At 46.5% G+C, this 20,176-nt stretch overlaps 1 protein-coding gene across 1 annotated transcript in view; it reads left to right on the top strand.

The window, feature by feature from the left end:
• LOC8043364 overlaps positions 1 to 19,513 on the top strand; it is a 72,981-nt gene extending 53,468 nt beyond the window's left edge. The window contains exons 16-21 of the mRNA XM_042289174.1: positions 5,453 to 5,619; positions 12,975 to 13,129; positions 13,799 to 13,877; positions 14,488 to 14,641; positions 16,059 to 17,565; positions 18,977 to 19,513. Coding sequence (XP_042145108.1) covers positions 5,453 to 5,619; positions 12,975 to 13,129; positions 13,799 to 13,877; positions 14,488 to 14,641; positions 16,059 to 17,565; positions 18,977 to 19,314 — 2,400 coding nt within the window. The 3' untranslated portion in view covers positions 19,315 to 19,513. The remainder of the gene's footprint in view (positions 1 to 5,452; positions 5,620 to 12,974; positions 13,130 to 13,798; positions 13,878 to 14,487; positions 14,642 to 16,058; positions 17,566 to 18,976) is intronic.
• The last annotated feature ends 663 nt before the right edge of the window (positions 19,514 to 20,176 follow it).

Below are 20,176 nucleotides of genomic sequence, written 5' to 3'. Positions count from 1 at the left end.
AACAAAAAGAGATAAAGCTCACTATTTATTGCCGCGCACAACGAATTCGCTTGTATCACACTGAAATCGTCATGAACGTAACCTGTCATTTATAAAATCCCAGGGTGTGATTATAATGCGGTTAAATGCATATGTGCAAGCTTTTGCATTTAAATACCGATATATCGTCACCGCCCAACCCCTGCAAATGAAGCAGACGAACTTGCGCTCCGGACAACGCGTCACGTTTGTTCGAAGTACCATATGTTTGCTTTAAACATCCGTCTGCTTCCGTCGTGTCTGCAGACAGCGTTTGAATGTGACCGGGCAGTCAGACAAGGGAAAGCATGCCCCAGACAGTATGACGTATTAGCAGAGTGCACGCGGACTATGGTCCCCAAAAAAACTATATATGTATATTTTTTTCTTTGTGTCTGTGTGTGTGTGTGATGAGCGAGGGAACGCAACTGCCTTGATTGTGAACGCGTCTAGCCAGGAATAATTAAAATTACGCGTTAATAACTGAGGTGGAAATGATGAAAGACAAGGTCTTGCTTTCACAGCGCCCCGACCCGCCACTTTACCTTCTAAGCTGGGAGCATCATCAGACACCCGAAAGACGATTCTTGATGGACGCTTCCAGTTAAAGCCAAATTCAACTTTAAAAAAAAAGAAGAGACAATAAGATAGTTAAAAAAAGTGACCAAGAAACGTAAGTTTCAAGTAATAATCGGCCAGCATAAAAGGACGCCGCCGTCGCAATTGAAAGAATATATAAGAAGAAAAAGAAGAGTAAATCGCTGCGGTCGACGATCATCGTAACCGGCGAAATCCGTCGAGCGTGGCCAGACGTCGTCCGGCGCTTACCCTAAAGCAGCGTTCGGAACGCCCGTAATGTGCGACGCATCCGCTACGCCATTCTCACAGCCGCTCGGGCCAAAAAGAAAAACAAACAAAAAAACTCTTAACGTTTTTTTTCCGACCGCCAAGAACCCACCGCGCGCCCAGCAACTTCTGATGGTTCCCAGAAAACGGTGAATAAAAGAAGCGGTATCGTACGTATAGCTGTAATTCCGCCTTTTTTTTCTCTTGCGTCGTGTCCGATGTTTTTTTTATAGTCCGTGATTTTGTTTGTTTGTTTTTAACTTTGTTTGCTCGTGTATTAGCGACCATACACCCGGTTTCGGCTAACGATGGACTGCCGTGGAGGCTGCGAGCCGTCGGAGCCAATGGAATACGGGGTGATTGTCACGTGCTCTTCTGGAGAGAGGTGCAGGAGCGACTTTGCGGGGTCACGTGACAATTCCGAAGCTCTCGATTGGCTGGCAAGGCTCGTAGCGACCACTGCGTTCCATCGTGAGGTCAAACTCCCGTGTAACAGTCCGTGGTACTTCGCGTTATCTAAAAGTAGAAAAGACGGACGAGAGAAAAGAAATACAGAAAGAAAGAAGGAAAGAGATGACCAAGGAAGACTTTGAAAAGACGGCTCTCAGGGGGAGAGAGGTCGGACCGAAATCGGTGGACCGCAACCATTTCGAGTCATTCCCGCCGGCTGTAATGTAAATGTAATGCCCAATAATGGTGAAAATGTCACGGCTTTTGCTAACGCCGAAAGAAAGGATGGAGGCGTAGAGAAGTAAAAGAAAAAAAGCATCGAAAAATAAATTTAACCTGTTTCTTTAGTAAAAAAATAATGGTGTAGAAAAATCACAAAAAAAAAGCAAATAAGAAGTGGCCTCAAGTGAAATAACGAAGGCGGAACCGCGTTCACACGCCACATGCCTACAAAATATAATAAAAATAGAAAAAAAAAACACTGAAGGTGAAGTGTGTTGACGTGCGAATCTGTCGACGTCCCCCCCGGCGAGGCTGAACGAACTCGCAGGCTGGCGAGTACACTTTCGGCGAGGGAACAGGTAAACAAAGGAAAAACAGAACAAGAAAAGAGAGAAAAAGAAAGTTGAAAGGAGATGCGTGCTCCGTTACTGTCACGATTTTCGAAGTCCCGCGCACACGCATGCGGCGACGGATATGCCCCGAGTTCAAAGGCACGGAGAATTTGAACACCCATATCGGAGTAGCGCCTTTTCGCGACAGACGCGTTCCCGCGGGATTCAAGAAGGACGGAAACACCGTTACCTTTTTCAGCTTCTCACTTTTTTAGTGCCAGCTTTTTTTTTTCTCTCTCTCTTTTTCTCTTTTCACACGGTTTTGTTCGTTCGAAAGGAACGCTTTACGGTCTTCTGGAAGGCGTATACGTACTGCTACTTCTGCCCGGTTTTCCCTGTCATGTTACCCATAGTCCAGCCATGTTGCCCATAGTCACTGACAGCTAAGAAATGCGAGGGGTTGCAAGTCCCGCGACATCACATCGCAGCCGATGAGAATACGGCATTAGCTGATGAGAACTCCGAAGAACAATGACCGAGTAAGAAGTGTGAACACAATAAACTACGCTGTGTTTCTTAAGCCGTAGGTGGCAATGAGGAGGGCAAAGTCGTCGGCTTCTTGCGCAGGAGTGGCGGTGACGTCAGAACGACGCCGAGCGCTTATTGGCTGACGGACAAAAATAGTGGGTAGATCTCAATGCTAAATGCTTTGTGGTCTACCCACTATATTTTTTCTCAATCAGCCAATAAGAGCTCGGCGTCGTTGTGACGTCACCGCAACTCCTGCGCAAGAAGCAGACGACTTGCCCTCCGCATAGGGCATAGACTTTTGCAAGTACGGCCTCTGGGCGCCGCCATCTTGCTGCTGGTGCGGGTAGATCGTCTGCTAATGAAGCAGTGCTGAGGCGTACCAACGGTTTTCAGACTGGCGGCCATAACAAAGCGTTTTCCATATCCACGGTGGCCAGACTAGCTCTCGGAGTGCGGCTGCTTCAAAACGTCTATAGAGAAAAAAAGAAAAGGAAAAAAATTAAAGCCGTTTACAACTCCCTGTAACGCCGAATTAGAGCGCAGCTCTTGAAGAGCAGGGGAAGGCACGGGGTGGGGGGGGTGGGGGTCACGTGACCTGGGGGTCATGTGACCAGGGGGTCACATGACTTCGGGGGTCACGTGACTTCGGGAGCATGCATGCAACTCAAGTTGCATGCAAGCTGAGTTGCTTGGGGGGTCACGTGACCTCCGGGAAGGTCACGTGGCCTGGGGGGTTGCGGGACTTCGGGGGGTTGCAAGCAACTCAGGTTGCATGCAACGTTGCATGCAGCCTGAGTTGCTTGCAACGCGTGGCTACGGCGACATGTAACGCTGAGTTGCAGGCAACTCACGTTACATGCAATCTGAGTTGCCTGCAACGCGTGGTTGTGGCGCCATGCACCACTGAGTTGCATGCAACGTGCGGTTACGCCGACGGCGGCGGCGACGGCGACGCCGCTCAAGCCGGAAACAGGCGCCTAAAAACTGCGCTCTACCAAAAAAAAAAAAAAAAAAAAAACCGAGGAGAAAATGAATTCGCATGAACATGAACTCGCATGAAAATGAACACACGACTAGAGTTCCCAGTTATTTTCTGAAACCAAGCCATATACGCATAAATTTACCGCTTAAAAATCGCAATATGTTTTGGAACAAAATGGTATACTATCGGCTTACTTGCGGCAAGTTCCATCGCATGGCTCCTATTTCTAAAAAAATAACGCGGAACATTAGTAAGTTTTAGCATTGCGTAGACGAGCAAACCTGATACGCTGTGCGTTTGCGTTAGGTTTGCGTGTTCCACACGGCACGAGCGCGGATCCCGTACGGCGTCTTGAATTTGCGCATGTTGCGACGACGCGCATGCGGAGCGTGGAGTACCTACAACGTTAACACAAACGTAGAGCGCTCCCGTATGCTCATATACGCAATACATCAACTCTCTAGTTTTCCCTACGTTTCGATTTTTAGGTGATCTTCGGAGCATCCTCTCGGACACAAGTTTTAACATTTAGTTGTAAAGAAAATAAAGCCGAGTGAAATGAAGCAGGCTATCTTTCACGTCGGGAAGACTGTCCTACTCTCAAATTACGTTCGTACTTCAGAATGGCGGTAAAAAAAGAAGGGGGAGGGGGGGGTTGTTTGTTTATGTCAGCTTAGAGCAGAAAGTAGGTCTTCTAGTCTAGTCGTAGATGAAGATATATGTCAGGGTCTAATTAAAACGAAGGCTCTGAGGCTTGCCGTCTCGTAAATTATATAAAGAGTGCCGCTTCCAGTTTCATTCGCCCAATATATAGCGCTCCTGGAGCCTTTCAGAGAACGCAGTGATTAGGTCTCCGGTTATTAGGCAGTTTTCGTAGAACGTTAGAACACCCTGAACTCTACAGTCAAGGCCATCGGCGCGCAGGCGCAGTAGTGGCTTCTTTGTTGCGGAGGGCTTAGCGGAGGGGGAAACGCGATCCACGAAAACTCTCCGTTGAATGTTTTAAGTACGGTGCCTGAAACACGTCTTCCCACTGGTGATGTCTGGCGTCCGGAGGCATGTGGTTTAGAGAAGCTCGTTCTAGCGAACGTCGTTTTGCCGACCCCAGTTTATCGAATCCTTTTGTAGAGAACCCATAGAAAATGGCGATGAGCCTCCTTTTAGCGAATTCGGCCGCCGCGAAGCGGCGTGTACGTGTAAGTCAGGTGAGTTAACATGTGTTTTTAATGAGCCACCGCAGACTGCCGCCGCGAAGCGGCGGGAGCGCAGCGGGGGGCCTTGTTTAACACGCGAACCAGTGATACACGCGCGAAGTAGGAAAGCATTCTTTAAAAAAAAAAAGCGTCTCCTTTTCGATAAATGGCGTTTCTCTGAACTGCGACTGTGCTTTCTCTAAACCGTGCTTCAATAAAACGTGCCCATTCTCTAAAATGTGCTTGAATGAATTGGCATTCGATCAACCGTAGTAAACCCTCTAACGTCCTATATCGCCCATGCATAGAAATAAATGGTTCCGAAACAGGCAACAAAGTGACGTCACGGAACTAGGAGTGTCATCCTGTCGGACATCGCCATCCTGGCAGTTAGTCGTAGAAGTTCCGGCACAAAGTACCAGCGAACGCGAGGTTCGCTGACGTCACGGCGTCCCAACTCCTGGATGCTTGAAGCTTCCCTGAACCGTCAAGTTCGTCTGCTTCTTTTTGCAGGGGGTTGTGGTGATGTCGGAACGTCGAGCTCTGATTGGCTCCGATTGAAGGACAATGGGTAGACCTCAAGGCAGCTTGCTCCGAGGTCCACCCACAATCCTTCATTCACAGCCAATCAGACCTCGGAGTTGTGAAGTCACCATAAGCCCCGCAAAAAGAAGCAGACGAACTTGACGATCCAGGGAATCTTTAGGCATCCAGCAGTTGGGACGCCGTCAAGGAGACGCTCCTATGCCCTTATCAGGCAGAAACCGAGGGACTGCGTTTGATGTCGCGCGTACACACACACAGCACTCAGAGACGGGTTCGGGGCACCATATTTTCGAGTGACACACTTGTCTGGTTTCTCTTGTGACTGATTTCAGGGTGACGGCCGCTACGCGAACGAGGTGGTCGTTCAGCAGCACCCGATCATCATGACGGACACGGATCGCAACATCCGCGTCGTCTGCTCCTTCGAGGCCGGCGACCGGACAGTTACCTTGGCGTCCACGTTCGCCAGGAACGGAGCTTACAGCGGTCTGGACGTGACGTACGTAGAACGCTGCTGCATGGGTCGAGTTCGGTGCAGGCGGCAACACGGTACATGTAACGGCGTTACCGGTAACGCCATGATTATTTGGGTAGGGCAGTAACGCACCCGCTACATTTTTTTTTTTTTTTTTCGAAAGAGGAATGAATAACGTACTTTACGTATTTCGAGTAAAAGGTAACGCTGTTTCGTTCCTCGTTTCGTTTTATTTCCAAGACTTAAAAAACTACACTTAAATACTTTTTTTTGGTGCGTTAATAGGCGCCAAGTCATATGAATTCTTGTGCTTATGCCGCATACTTTGAAATTCATAACCGCAAAAAGGATAAAGTAATTACGTTAAGTTCCTGCATATACATTATGATTCTTGAAATATAGCGTTACGCCTACATGTAACAAAACAGAGTAAGACGTTTTCCTTTATTACGAGAAAGTAACACAAAAGTAACGTGCATTACATTTTATTGGTAACAGTAACGTCAACGGGTTCCTTTTATATTGAGGTAACGTACGTCGGTAACGCGTTCCTTTGATTTTCAAATAACTAGTTTACAATTTCGTCACTTTATTTTCTCGGTAACGCCTACAACATTGGTAGAGTTAGATGAACCTTTCCAACACTATCACTCAGTCAAAAAATACCTATACTGGTCACTTCAAGAAGGAAAAAGAGAGAGGTTTGCGCATTATTGATAGGCCGTGCGAAGTAGCTCTTTCAAGACTTGGTTGTTGGAGCAAGAAGCGATGCTTTTGGCGTTTTAAACGTGCACGTGATGACAGGGTAACATAGATCTGATCTAAAATGTACCGACAGATATCTTAATTATTCACATAAAGGACGTAGTTAGTTATGGAGCTGTCAGGAGCTGGAGTTTTTTTTTTTTTTTTTATTTATTACGGTTTTTGGGGTGAAAAGGAGTACATTCACGGGGTGTGGCCGCATTCGCGGTGCTTGATAATCCGGGAAAGAGAACCACCGGACATGCTCAGAACGCTCACCACAGCCCAGTAGACGAAGATATCACGCCTCAGAGAGCGATTATTGGACTGATTTATACGTTGAGGCATTGACCGTATTGTTGGGCGTACGGTCAGGCAATGACCGTATGCCTAATTATGGCGAAGTAAGGTAGAACATCGTTAAGATGAGCGCTCTTAGATGGGCACTAAAGCACTTTCTGTAGTAGTCTATTTATGGTTGTGACTTAATCTATGGAAAAATTACAGAGAGATCCATTGGTGGATTCCTGGGGAATTTCTTAGCATGACCTTCGGAAAAGCTGACGCTGACCCCTTCACTTTTTTCTTTTGGCTTTTTCTTTTGCTTCCTATATTTTTTGTGCCTGATTTTGACCTTGTTACAGGATCAGTGTTAGCGTTTCCCAAAGGGGGAGGTGTGTGACGTTTTTACAGGGTCATGCTCACTGATTCCCCAAAAATGTACCAATGGATCTTCCTGTAATTTTTTTCACCCCTTTTCTGTACTCTGCTTGTCAGAGTGCGTCGGAGCCCTTGGACACGGTCATCTATTATCACTCGTGGAAAGAACCACATTCATACCACCCGTGGAAGGAACATCAAAGCCCATGCACCGCTACTACGGAAACCCTGAGGCCAGAGCTGAAACCCTGAGGGAAGAGCGGCAACTGAGCACGCCCGCATTTCACCGCGCCAAGGCGTAACACCTCCTATATAAAGCCGTAGTGCTGAATGAAATGGCATCATCAGAGAAGGCCAACGCTGGGCACAGGTTGGACACGACTACTGCGTCAGCGTTCGGCTTGAACTCGACTCGAAGCCGAGCGCTGTCGCAGCATACGTTTCCAATCTGTGTCCAGCGTTGGCCTTCCCTTATTAAGTCATCTCATTCAGCACTACGGCTTTGTTATCTAGAAGGTGTCCCGCGGCGCCTCCTCCCCTCTGGGTCCGCGCCAGCTGTGCGCGTGATTTTCCCGAAAACGAAAGAACTCGTTTTTACAAAAACCCGGCGGTGTCTGTCAGTTTGTCAGCGCCGGGAAAAAAGGGACAGGTCGGTGCGTGCTCGCGCCAGCGCTTCGGACCAATGGGAGCGTCAGATGTGACAACTGACGAACGAAAAACACCGCCGGGCGTTGTAATGCTAACGCATTAAAAACAAACATTACTTTCATGGGTGATCGATTTCTCTATCAGAATCGGTGTCAAATATCCATTATCTTGGAACTATCGCAGACACCAGAGGGCTACGTCGGACGAGGAGAACTCAGAGCCATAGATACGGGAAGAGTTTGGCCAGCGGGTGTGGCCTGCTTGACAGCTCGTCAACTACGTCGCTGACACGTCACGGAAACGCCATTACCGCGCTGCAGTTCTCCATCTTTATGCTCAGGCAACGCTTGGCTCTCGGTTGCCTTCAGGCTTCAACGTATCACTGTGATTCTGTTTCTATTCAACCGTTAGAAGTATTTATGTTGTATTATGCTTATTCAGGAACTACAATAAGTTAGTTCCTGCAGGTTAGTTCCCGGTTAGCTTGTCGATTCTCTCTCCCTACGCGCGTTAACATCAGCACGTTCATGCCCATCGTGTGTGTTCAGGGCGCCACGCGAATTTACATGTTTGCTGTCTTTAGTAATTTTACTTTGTTTCTGAGCGGGGCATAGCGATAACAACTTCTTATTCACGGCAGACGAACTTTACGGGGAATTTATGGGCCAGCGAGCGTAGACAGGTGATCAATGTATTACGGGATGCCGTCGTTACCCGAGATCTTCTGGCGTGTTTTCTAATAAAATTGTTCGTTTGAATCTAAAATGAGCTAAAGCCATTCGCCCGGGATGTTAGTTTTTGTTTCTTCGTAATGTTATTTCCTCTCAATCAAGCGTCAGCGCGTCAAATATATTGTTTGCTCGAAACAAGGATCCTGATATGGGAGGGTCCAGCCGTGAATGCCTAACGCGAGCCTCAGTCGATATCTTTCATCAGCGAGACAGAAATAATAGATTAAAATTCAATTGATGTTTCCTTCCTGCGGTACTGGGATCCTAGAATCCATCATGGTATCAGCACATAAAAATTAACGAGACAGAAATCAGCAAATTTGCTTTGTCAAACGTAAAATTACATTGATTAGAAGTAATAAATTAAAAGTTTCAATTAATTCACTTTATGGTTTGGGAAGCAGCGAACCATTGGTCGCGACCCTGTCTCCCGCTGCAAATAGTCGCATTATGGTCTTGGCCAGGACAGGATCAACATCCCTACTTCATGGGCAAACAGCTAGTTCAAGAGCATCTGTCACGAGATTGAAGCTACTGACCATTATCTATAAACATGTACCCGTATCTTCCCAACTTTAACGACAGCTCTGTTTTATAAATAAAGATTTCAAGTCAAAACAAGCTTGCTACCTCTCAAAGTCGGGAGCCTGCCGTAGACGTCCACAGGATTTTCAGCAATTATATATAGGGTTACTGAAATGCCGAGACTCGGCCTAAAATGGGCCCTAAAAATCAGCGCCTGCTTGTAGTAATCTAAACTTTCCGTCAAAGGTGTATTTTACAGGTTGGTTTTACCTTATAAAATTTCAAGGCGTAGCTCCCTTTTTGTAAAAAAGATGGGACCAAAAAACTTGCCAGGGTCAAGTGCGAACGGCGACGCAGACGACCAAGTCTTGCCGCCTTGCTCCGTGCAGGCACCGTTTTACGACCTATTTTAGATTAAGCCTCGACATTTCAAATGCTTTTTTTTTGTTTGTTTTTTTCGAGACCCTACAAAAACGAAAACCTTGACGGCTTTGCACGCTGAGCTGCTTGCCACAGCCACGGCCATAACCGAGTTTATCGAATACGAGGAAGAACGCATTGTGAAAACGGACAGCCAACATGTCTGTTGAGCTTTTCTAAACAATGAACTATCTGCATACATCTACAGCATCCTGTAAAGACACATGCACAAATACCCGCTGCTAAAAATTGGTATCCAATGGGTCGCAGGATTTTGGAGGGTGAGATAGAATAGCCAAGATCAGGAGCTCTTCCGCGAACCAAATCCGGGACCCCCTCTGGCATGGCCGGCAGTGCTAGAATATATGAACCTAAATTGGCAAGAAAGAGTCTACATAAAGTTAGAAAGGAAATTCTCTTAGATAGACACAAAGCCTCTACTTTTCTGCCCTCGCCATTCATAGACTTATTCAAGAGAAGAAGCGTTTTCCATACGTAGGCGCAAACACACTCTACTTACCCGGCACTATATCCATTACATTAACAATGCTCTAGGTCGACCCACCTGCTCCCACTCTGGTGGATACCCCTGTAACCAACATACGCTCTGGGACTGCCTTGCAGCCCACCAGGTTCGCTATCAGTCGCTCTCCCATCTACACCACCGCCTTATCCCAAGCAGCTTGAAAAAATGCCCCCCCCCCGCTCCCTTTCCAGAGCTTCAAAAGCCGTTGTGGCAGCCCCTCGTTCATCGGATTTGGAAAGTAGTGGGCGACGGAGGTCCGAACACAGCTACCTAGGCCCGGATCTGGACTAAAGATCGAGGAGCATGTTCGACCTAAATAAAAGCTTCTCTCTCTCTTTCTCTCTAGTGTTAGCAAAGCTTCGCCCCTCCCCCCCTCCCTCTACCCTGCAAATGATTTATTGGCGCTTTCTTCTAGTAACTGCCAAAATGTTTTATTCAAACCATCTCAATCCACATCTTTCCTTCCCTCTCCCCTTTGGCTATGCGAGTCTTTTCCCTGCCTGGAGAATAACATTTCGCATAGCCATTACACTCCCTTTCCCGTTTTATACACCACATACCCCCCCCCCCCCCCGCATCCAACCATTTTTTTACCAGGAAAAAAAACAAAAGTCGGTACTGCGTGCGCGTGGTTTGTGAGATCGGTAATGGCTGGCAGGCGCGCGTCGTTCGCGTGGCGTCTCCCGTTGTTAGGTGGTTGCTAGCGGGTTGCTGGGCGTGACGTCACTTTTGTTTGAGGAGCCAAAGGTGCACAAGAGGTCACCGAGGAGAATAGATGGCGAAACTCTTCCCCTATCTATGGATCTGGCAGAACTCTTTCGACGGCGCCCTCTGGGGTTTTCGATAGTTCTGAGGTAATCGATCTTTGATACCGATTTTAATGACGAAATCAACCACGCATGAATATTCTGTATGTTTTTTTAGGATTCTTTCAGCCCATTGATTGAGTTATGACTATAAACAAACTTTTGCAGAAAGTGGTTTAAGTGGTTTAGTGACCCGACTCCATGAAGCGAATGTGCGGCGGACAACCGACGAACTTCACCGCCCGGAGCCACATTCGCTTCGCGCGCGGCGGAGCAGCTACTGTTCTGATGCCAAGCACAGAGGGAATGCTCCCCGCCGAGATTCGCCGCGTGTTCGCAGCGTATTCTCTCCACGGAGTCCGCCTTTAGGACGCTGCCTTAGATAACAGTCACAGTTGGAAACGATTTTGTTTGATTTAGGATAGTATGATATCGCATCGTACGGTATGGTTCGGCACACCGTGTGGTTTGGTTATGGAGTGGTGTGGTGTGGTGTGGTGTGGTGTGGTGTGTTGTGGTGTGGTGTAGTGTGGTGTGGTGTGGTGTGGCGTGGTACTGCGTAGTACGATGTGGTTGGTTATGGTATTGTACGGTATGTAGGGTATGGTATTGTATGACACGCATTTATTGAACGTACGTTTACCCTTGGTTCAGTCAGCATCGAGTACTATCTTTTCAGATATTGTCATGAAAAAAGACAACATAACGTTGATTAATACAACTTAAAATGGAGGTTTAATGAGGCGAACTTGTGCACAACAACATAAAGTAACGAAGACATATTTTGATGGCTACTGAAGGACGACTGACTCAAGCAGCCATGCAAAGAATAAGCTCCTTTTGTAAGCGCGTGGGTTTCTATAAGTTTCCGAGCGCGAACAAACAACAAGATTCTCGAGTCATCTGGAAAGTTCCAGTCGTGCAAACAGAAGAGAGATAAAAAGGAGAAGCGCTGGCGCGGATCGTACCCAGGCTAGCGGCGTGGGAGCCGAGCACGCTGCTGACTCAGCTATTCGCACGCGGCAATATGTGCTTTGGTTTCTGCTTTGCCCCCGATACAAGTTATCAAAATTCTTGTAATCGATTACTTTTTCTTAGTAATTTTGTAATAATTTTAATATATTTATTACGAAGTAATCGCCAGATTAATCCGATTACTTTTGGAAATACTAAAAATTATTTCTAACCGTTACCCTTTTGTCTTTCCCTTTCCAGTGGAGCCCTTTGTTTCTACAAGTTTGTTTCTACCTAGAAATTCACGAATCAAGCCTCTGGGGGAGGATCTTTTACCAAAATGTGTGAACTAAAATAAACATCTTATAGTCCGTTGATGTTAATCCTTTAATGGACGGCACAAATGACTTAAACTGACAGAAATTTTGTTTTGAATATTGCAAGTAATCAGAAAAGTGATGGTCACCTTTCCAAGCAACAGCCAATTAATTTACTTCTCAAGTGTCAAGCATTCTAATTGAATACGTTTAAAGGTAAACAGATTGTAAATGTAATCAATGATTTTTTTCGAGTAGCATGTATATAACTTCATGACGTACATAAAAAAGGGGACTTTTTTATGTACGTCATACGTGGAGGGCACGTGTACGTGAAGGGCACGTTTTAAGGACTTTGAAGGTCATCGTCACTGAATGTAGACCTTCTTGAAGACCAAATCATGCAACCTACGTTCAAGGGTTTTCTTTTCACCCGCACTCAGTTGACTTCCAGGAGTGGTCGCAGTCACAAGATAGACAATTTTGATTGGTCTAACAACAAAATCTACTATAGTTCGTTGCAGCTCAAGAAAGTAGGGCGAGAGAAAAAAAGGAGACGGAATGCTGGAGAAGAGAGGAAGAAACCTCCTCCTCCCTCCAGCGTTCCGTCTGTTTCCTCCTCCCCGGCATTTTTTTCTCTCCCCCTACCTTCTTGAGTTGCAACGGAAAAGGGTACATCAGCTTACTCATTGTTTTCGTGATCGGATTCTGCCAATCCAGCAAGGGTCGCTCTCATTACGTAACATAAGCTACCACACTGTTAAAGAAAAAGGGCATTGAAGTTCCCTGCAATCGACGGACTTAGAATGACAGGCGGACGCGGACGTCACCACGGATTTTAAAATATATTCTCAAAAGTCGGCCCAGTGGCCACCCTTGCGAGCCCACATTCCATTTGTGATTCCACTAATGGTCACGTATCAGAACAAAGTTTGACACGGTGACCGCGGTGTTTTAATGTCGCACATCTATATTTTCGTGCCATTGCTAGGAGTAGAAAACAGCAGGTTTCAAACTGAGATTGTGGTTCGGAATTTGGTCTTGGCAGGACTCGACATCAGCCCACCATCACGTCGGTCGTGACCAACACGGCACCGCCTCCGAACGTGGTGATGCGGATCTTGGATCCTTCGGGACGGGACGCCGGCGTCGTGGGCCTCGGAGACGAACTGACCCTCAAGATCGAAATACAGGAGCCAGGAAGTGAGTGGGATAAAGTGACCCGTATCTCCGTTTGAATCTTTTCCTGTTGCCAAGTTAGGGTACCGTTTTGTCATTCATGTTTTCGATTTAGTAAACTGCATTATTGTATGTGCAGTAGGTCTGCAGGAATTGCTCTTCCTCAAACACGCGCTTGTTGCCTTCGGTCGTGCTTTGGTCGCGCATGCGCCGAAGGGCCATCGAAGACAAAAAGCCCACGCTAAAGACGAAGCATCTAACGCAGATTTTTTTAGTAGTTTTATTTTTGTGTACGCTTCAACACGTTTTAGCTAAGGGTGTACGAACGGTGGTTCGAATCGAATCAGTCTAAGAGAAGACACAAATATCGGTCCTTTCAACTGTGCAGATGTGGAAAGAACCGCTAATTTTTAGCAAGCATCATTAAAAAAAGAAAAAAAGAAAACGCAATTAAAAAAGACAAAAATAAAGACAAAATGAACCATTCCAGTCTTTATTCCTTTTGGTTTTCTTTTATCTCGTCCTCTTTTTTAGGCCTGATATTTGTCTCCCGTGTCGTTTGTGTTTTCTTTTCGGTTTTGATGACAATAATTATGCCCTACGCTTTTCACAAATCAACTACCTTGTGTAGAAGCGCAATGAAAGATTGGTAGCGTGCCTCAATATCCAGTAAGCCCGTTTCTTTCATTTTAGGTGCCTTCGCCATTTTTGCGCGGAACCTGTACGCACGGAGCTCCAACGGGGAATCCCTTTTTCTCATTGACAGCAACGGGTACGCACCAAAGCTTGCAAGGCATAAGATGTAACCGTGATGGTATAGTTACACATGAGAGATATTAATATATGTAAATAGCTCTATAGAAAGTCTAATGGCATGCTTACATGCAAAGCGCTAATGAAACCAACCAATACCTTTTTCATTAATACCACCGCAAACGAAAAAAAAAAATTACGAAGCTTGTATATTTGCTTTTTCACATCTTTCTACTCAAACCTGTAAATCTGGAAAGAAGACTATTATGTTCTTACATATAATCACCTCTATCGAATGAAAATTCGCAAAAATTGAGCCTCGTTTTTTTGGTTCTGAATATGCCTGACCATTTTTAAATTAACAAATTTTGCGTTAACGTTTGAAGAAATTAATGCAAAGGTTCAAGGTAAAGAGAACTGCTGGTATACATTTTCAAGGCTAAACGTCTTACTTTACATCGTTATCAAGATCCACCATCTCACTTATCGGCGCCGAGAGGAACGCAACTCCATTCAAACGATTAAAATTTCTCTGAATCAACTAGAGATGAATGCGGAAGTGTGGACAGAACTTGTAAGGGTGTTTTTTTCAGGGGTCGGTAAGGGCAATGGGGTCTTTTTCGCCACAGTTGTCCGGTGGATTCCAGTATCTTTCCACCATTGAGACCAGACTACAGGAATCCCGGGGCACTAGTCGCCAACTTCAAGGCATTCCGCTTTCCATCGTCTGGAATGGTCAACTTTGAGGTTCAAATAAGGTTCTGTCAGGACCGATGCGATCCGGTAAGACGTGCTTTAAGTTCATCCACTTAATTATCTATTTGCCTTGTGTCCAGAAATGGCCTACAACTTAGTCTGGTAACACTGATACATGCACATACAGGCCCATGAAGCAAAAACACACGCACACAAAATAACAATACTCACAGAAAAACCAAAACAATTGGTAAATGTGTACAGTTGGTGCAATTTTAAAAGCCCGCTCACTCCCGAAAATGTCAACCTTCGCACTTGAATGGATTAAAATTGCTCTGAATTTGCAAAATAGGGGAAAGTCAATCTTGCACGTAGAACGTGCTGTGGAGACGACAGTTCACGCGAGCAACATTCAGAGAAAGCAGAAAAAACAATTCTAGGGCGACGTATTTTTCTATATTGTCACAAATGACAGACGATGAGTCAGACGATTTAATAGAAGGCGATCTTATGCCAGAAACGAAAAAGGAGGACACAGGTCGAGAAAGCAGGAGCGAGCGTCGGCGGCGGCAACAGCAAGCGACGGCCCGTCGGCGTAACAACTGGCTATGGCGAGATAGAATGGGCGAATGAATCAGCGATACGACGCTCGGCTTTTTATCTCCTATGCTCGTCATCTCGAATATTCTGCCTGGAATGTTCGAGAAAGAGCTAGGGTGAGACTGACTATACAAGGTTATTCTGACCTCCTTATCGTTTACGTTCAGGGTAAGAGTGTACGCGTACGCGAATCTTCTAGATGAACGGAGAAGCGTATCTTCCCGATCATGCACGCGGCAATATTCATGTTTTATACACAAATACATAATCTCAAAATTCTGGACTCCTAACTCCCTGCGTTTCTTCAGCCCGTTAGTTACTATAACATGCTACCTACAAGTACGAATTCAGGAATCTAGCATAATGTTTCGAAAGCGTGTGGATAGTTAATTGAAGGTAACGTAATAAGGCAGACGAGCTAGTTAAAGTTAAACATATAGGAGGGGACAAACACAAGTCGTCTCAAAGAGACGTCGTTTGTTTGTCCCCTCCTTGTAGCCTCCGTTTTGGGTCTTAGAAATGGATAGTTAATGACCGAAATTTTTAGAGCGACTGTGTTCAGACCATTTTGCATCCCCAAAATACATACATTCTGCTTTGAACCACCAAATACGCGCCCAAGTCATGATGAATGGCTTTATGCGATTGGCAAGTCGGCGAGAGCAATGCGTATGCCTATTGGTATAATTGGTATAATTATTATTTTGTCGAGTAGACTCTTTCTGTGGGGAAAGCGTAGCGTTATACTGGGGATTGACGTTTGCACAAGCACAAAACGTATTTTCACCCTGTGACGTTGTACCGTTAGTCGAACCTCGGGGAGGAGACAGCGTAAAAGAACCCGCACTAATATTGATTTTCTTAAAGGAACAGGGCAATCACGAACTGAACAACGTGTTTGCAGGTTCGATGCCAGAGCGGCGGCGACTCCTTCGGCCGAAGAAGGCGTGACGTGTCTTGGACGTTACCCAGGTCTTTATCACCCAATCAAACATCCCCACTTTACGTAACCGCGCACCGACCAACGATTGTCATCAGACCGTACCCTCTCCCTAGCTCTACTCCTGAACTGTCACAGACAACTACCGAACCACCTCCCACAACGCCAGATGTAACCGAGTCTACGAGTGCACTGGACAACAACGCTACTGATGTCAGCCAGGACACCAACATTACCACTGCAAGTGAAGATGAGGCTGAGGTGACCGCCGTTACAGAAACGGGTGATCTGCCCAACTCCACGGACATCCCAATTCCTCAAGGCTCAGACCTTGAAAACACCACCTCCTCAGGAGAGGAACAGACTCATTCTAGCGCGATGCCAACCACTACCCTCATCCCAGATGTGAATCAAACGGACCCAGATTCAGCGGCTGTGGAGGAAACAGATCCACCCATCATGTTCCGAAAACAAGAAATGTACTCTCCTGACGAATTCAAACCCAATTCGAGTGAATTCCAACCCGATGGCCAGGAACAAGTGTCGTCAACAGTTGTCTTCAGGAGTCCAACCTCTATGGACCAGCAGGAATCTCCTCCACCTGTCCAGCAACACACAACGTCACAACCTCCCGACTTTACGTCGCAGCCTTTCGGAGGGTATGGAATGGGTTACGGTCGCCATTACCAGCAAGGAAACAACGGGGAATATATGCAGAACGAGCGGGATTTCGCACCATTTTCAAATTCCCCGATGGCTGGTCCGTATATAAACCGCCAAGGCGGGCGCCGCGACCCCAGATTCTTTCAAGGACCACCGCATAGTTCGTACGGTCATGATTCAAGGCACAACCTTGAGAATCCTAATTTTCCACCGGAAACAAACAAGAGGAATCAGGTTCACTTCCAGGTGGAAGGAGTCTCGGCCACAAAGCCGGATGAAAGCATTCGCGGAGAGCAAGTGCGCAGACAGGGGCCACTACATAATGGCGTCCCTCAAGTCAACGATGACCAGTATCTTGATCCTTATCGAAATGGGCAGCGTCCCTCGTTGGATGCACAGCGTCATGGGCAGTACGTGAACGATCAAGCGAGACGATACTACAAACCCAACGGCTTCGAAAGAGAGCCTGAAGGTCACCGTCCTCAAAGTCATCCACAAAACAAGAATTGGGTGGAAGAGGCAGCGGCCGGAAGAGGCTCTCAAGCCAGTCCTGGCTCGAACGAGACAGAGCAGCCAGGTAGCATAGCCGGCGAACGCTTCCAGCAGTTCAACACAAATGACTCTGACAGAGAAAGACATTTTCCGCCGCCGATGCTGCAAGAAATAGTGGCCACGACCGAAAAGCCATACCCGGAGGAGGTGCCTTTGTCCCTGGCCATTATGGTTGGCGAAGGCAATGGCATCAAGGTCGACAAAGGCTGGGCCAGGAACGCTGGAAGTTACCATCCTCCTCGGAGTCGAAAACGAGGTAAAGAAACCCAGCGCTGTGACGATCTTAACCATTGTTTCCAGGCCGAGTCCAAAGGGAGTTACTGAAAGAACCGCGAGGGCAGAGAACGAAGATCGCTGTGTCTAAACGATCGCTGTCGTAACATTTCCAGTGACCTATACCTAGAAGGGGAGCTCTTCGCATTACCGCGGGCATTTCGTCTGCGCGCCCGTGTGCGGCGTTCAAACAATGCGTCGTTCTCGAATTTAGCCAAAAAGACGGTCTTGTGCACTGTAGACTCACCAGAGATCTACTATGACTACAGAAAATGACCCAATGCCTCATCGTAGGCAGCATTAAGAAAAGCATATTACCCCGAGTAAACTGCAAATTGCTTGAGTCTGCTGAAGCAGAATGGTTTGTTTAATGCTCGAGAAAACGTTCTGGTAAAAATGAGTTAGGTAGCCATTGAGGTCTCAACCAACTATCTTTGAAACAAAACCCCAAAATCTGCCGTCCTTTCTTTTTTTTTTTTTCCGGGGTCGTTGTTTTTGACTGTCTCTCTTCTGAAGACAGCTGTGGAGTATGCTGTATTGCAATGTTTTCTTGGAAGTGATAACTAAAGTAAGCAATCACAGGGTACCTCATTTACTGGAATTTAGTACAGTTGTTTTGAAACTTGTGAAGGTCAAAGCGAAGCGACACGCGAGGATAAGGCTAGCTTCGCTCTATGTTACTTGTAGTTCAAATAACTTCAGCGCATTTTTAATAAACTTCCTGAAGTTCCGGAAGCTCGAAATTATCTGCTATTATCGAGTTGGATAGAGAGTATAATTGTTTTACGGACAACAGCCGACTTTCTTTTCGGAATTATAGACTTTTGCCTTTCCCAATTTTGACCTAACTCGAACGTACAAACCACCTCCACGAACCGAAGCACCAGTCGTTCGTTGTCGGACTATAAAGTAACTTGAACGCAAGTATGTATTTATTTCCTGGCACCAACAAACAGCGCCTAAATCGTTGGACGACACAAAATACTTGTCGGTTTCGTTTGTAGAAGATTTGGACGAGAGGCGTACGGTAGAAGACCGGAGAACTGCTTGCAGTTCCAAGGTTCTCGGGAATATTCTCATGTGAGGTTGGCAAATCTAACCCTCACATCATAACTGGAAAACTTTCCTAGTGAAGTTTGAGCTTCATTACTTCTAAAGCCATAGGTTTATAGGAATCCTGCATGGACCTTGCTTGATCGTGTTGGTGTTGCTTGCACCGTTGCAAGGCCATGCAGGAGAGTGTCAGCAGCGAAGCGCAGTTGTAAGGGGGTATTGTTGTAGAGGGTAGGAATTGTGTATTAGTGCTATCGAACCTTCATTGCTTCTGACGAGACCTCCAAACCAGGGCAACGTTTTATGCTGCTTGGATAAGTCATAATGTTATCTCCATGCAGAACCCACAGTAACACCGCGGGCGGTGGAAGAAGACCCAGGCTGCGACCCCCAGAACACCATCATCATCACGGCCCTGGTTGTGTCGGCCATTCACGTGGGCCTGATGCTGGGCGGCTTCTTCTGCTTCCGCTGGCAGCGCCGGTCCGTCAAGCGGAAGCAGCTCATCGCTTCCGTCATGGGTGACTTCCGGTTGCCTTCCTCCGCTGGCGTCATCACTTCCGCCGTCACGCCCACGCCCATGGCGGCGGCGGTGCGGAACGCGGGAAGACCTGTTGTCTACGGCAAGGCGGACATGTCTTTTCGCCAGATGTACAGTGATTTCGAGACACCGCCCTAACGGGGCTGGTGGGCCTAAGGCGAGTGTTGTCGAGTGCCCTAGTGACAATGAGGATAAAAAGCCGCCTCGGCCTATGCAGGGGGAACTCGGAGATGTAGAATTTCGTAACTGAACAACTTCATAGAAGGATTTACGGAACTTAAGCTCACCCCCTGCAGAACACAAGAAAAAAGGCATTTCTGGAAATCGAGGTTTTTAATAGTGCTTCTGACACTTATGGTCTATAGGCCATTCGAATGCTGTATACCACCATTTATGATGGTTAAGCTCCACAATCAGTTAAACGTGAAAAAAAAAAGTGTCACCGGGTACACAATTTAGGAGGCGGCATATGCAACTGCCTGGTTCGTAAGGGCAATCTGGAGGTCAAAGGCGCCTATTTTCAGAAGGTGTTTATTTACTCTATACTTTCTTAAAATGAAGACTTCCAAACACTGAGATGAAGGGGTTTTGTTAATCCCTGGTTGTGCGGCAAAAGCATTATAAGACTGGCGGGTTTTTTTACGAAACGCGTAAAGTAACATTGAGCTGCCTATTACCACTTCCTAGCTCCATCATAATGAGTGTCGATCAAAGACCCGGCTGAAGATTATCATGACGTTCGTTTCATTAAAATTTACCGAGTCAAGGATATGACTAAAGCCCGCGTGCAGCTGTGTTCGGTACATCTATGAAACTCGTTGTTATTCCGCTGCAGTTTCTAATTTTCTGCTCTGCCCGGAGCCATTCACGGAGATTCAGTTTTTATGTCGTTTAGCTATGTACAGTTTTTGACGATGCGAAGTGCAAATACCATTCCTTTACATGTGCTTTTTCACTTGATTCTCCTCTTACGCACTGTGGTCGTCTCGTTTTCTGTCTC

This window comes from Ixodes scapularis, unplaced genomic scaffold (genome assembly GCF_016920785.2).
Source record: "Ixodes scapularis isolate PalLabHiFi unplaced genomic scaffold, ASM1692078v2 PGA_scaffold12__126_contigs__length_90152505, whole genome shotgun sequence".
Taxonomy (NCBI): Eukaryota; Metazoa; Arthropoda; class Arachnida; order Ixodida; family Ixodidae; genus Ixodes; species Ixodes scapularis.
Note: the sequence above shows the minus strand (reverse complement) of the source record. Positions and strands in the feature narration are given on the sequence as shown.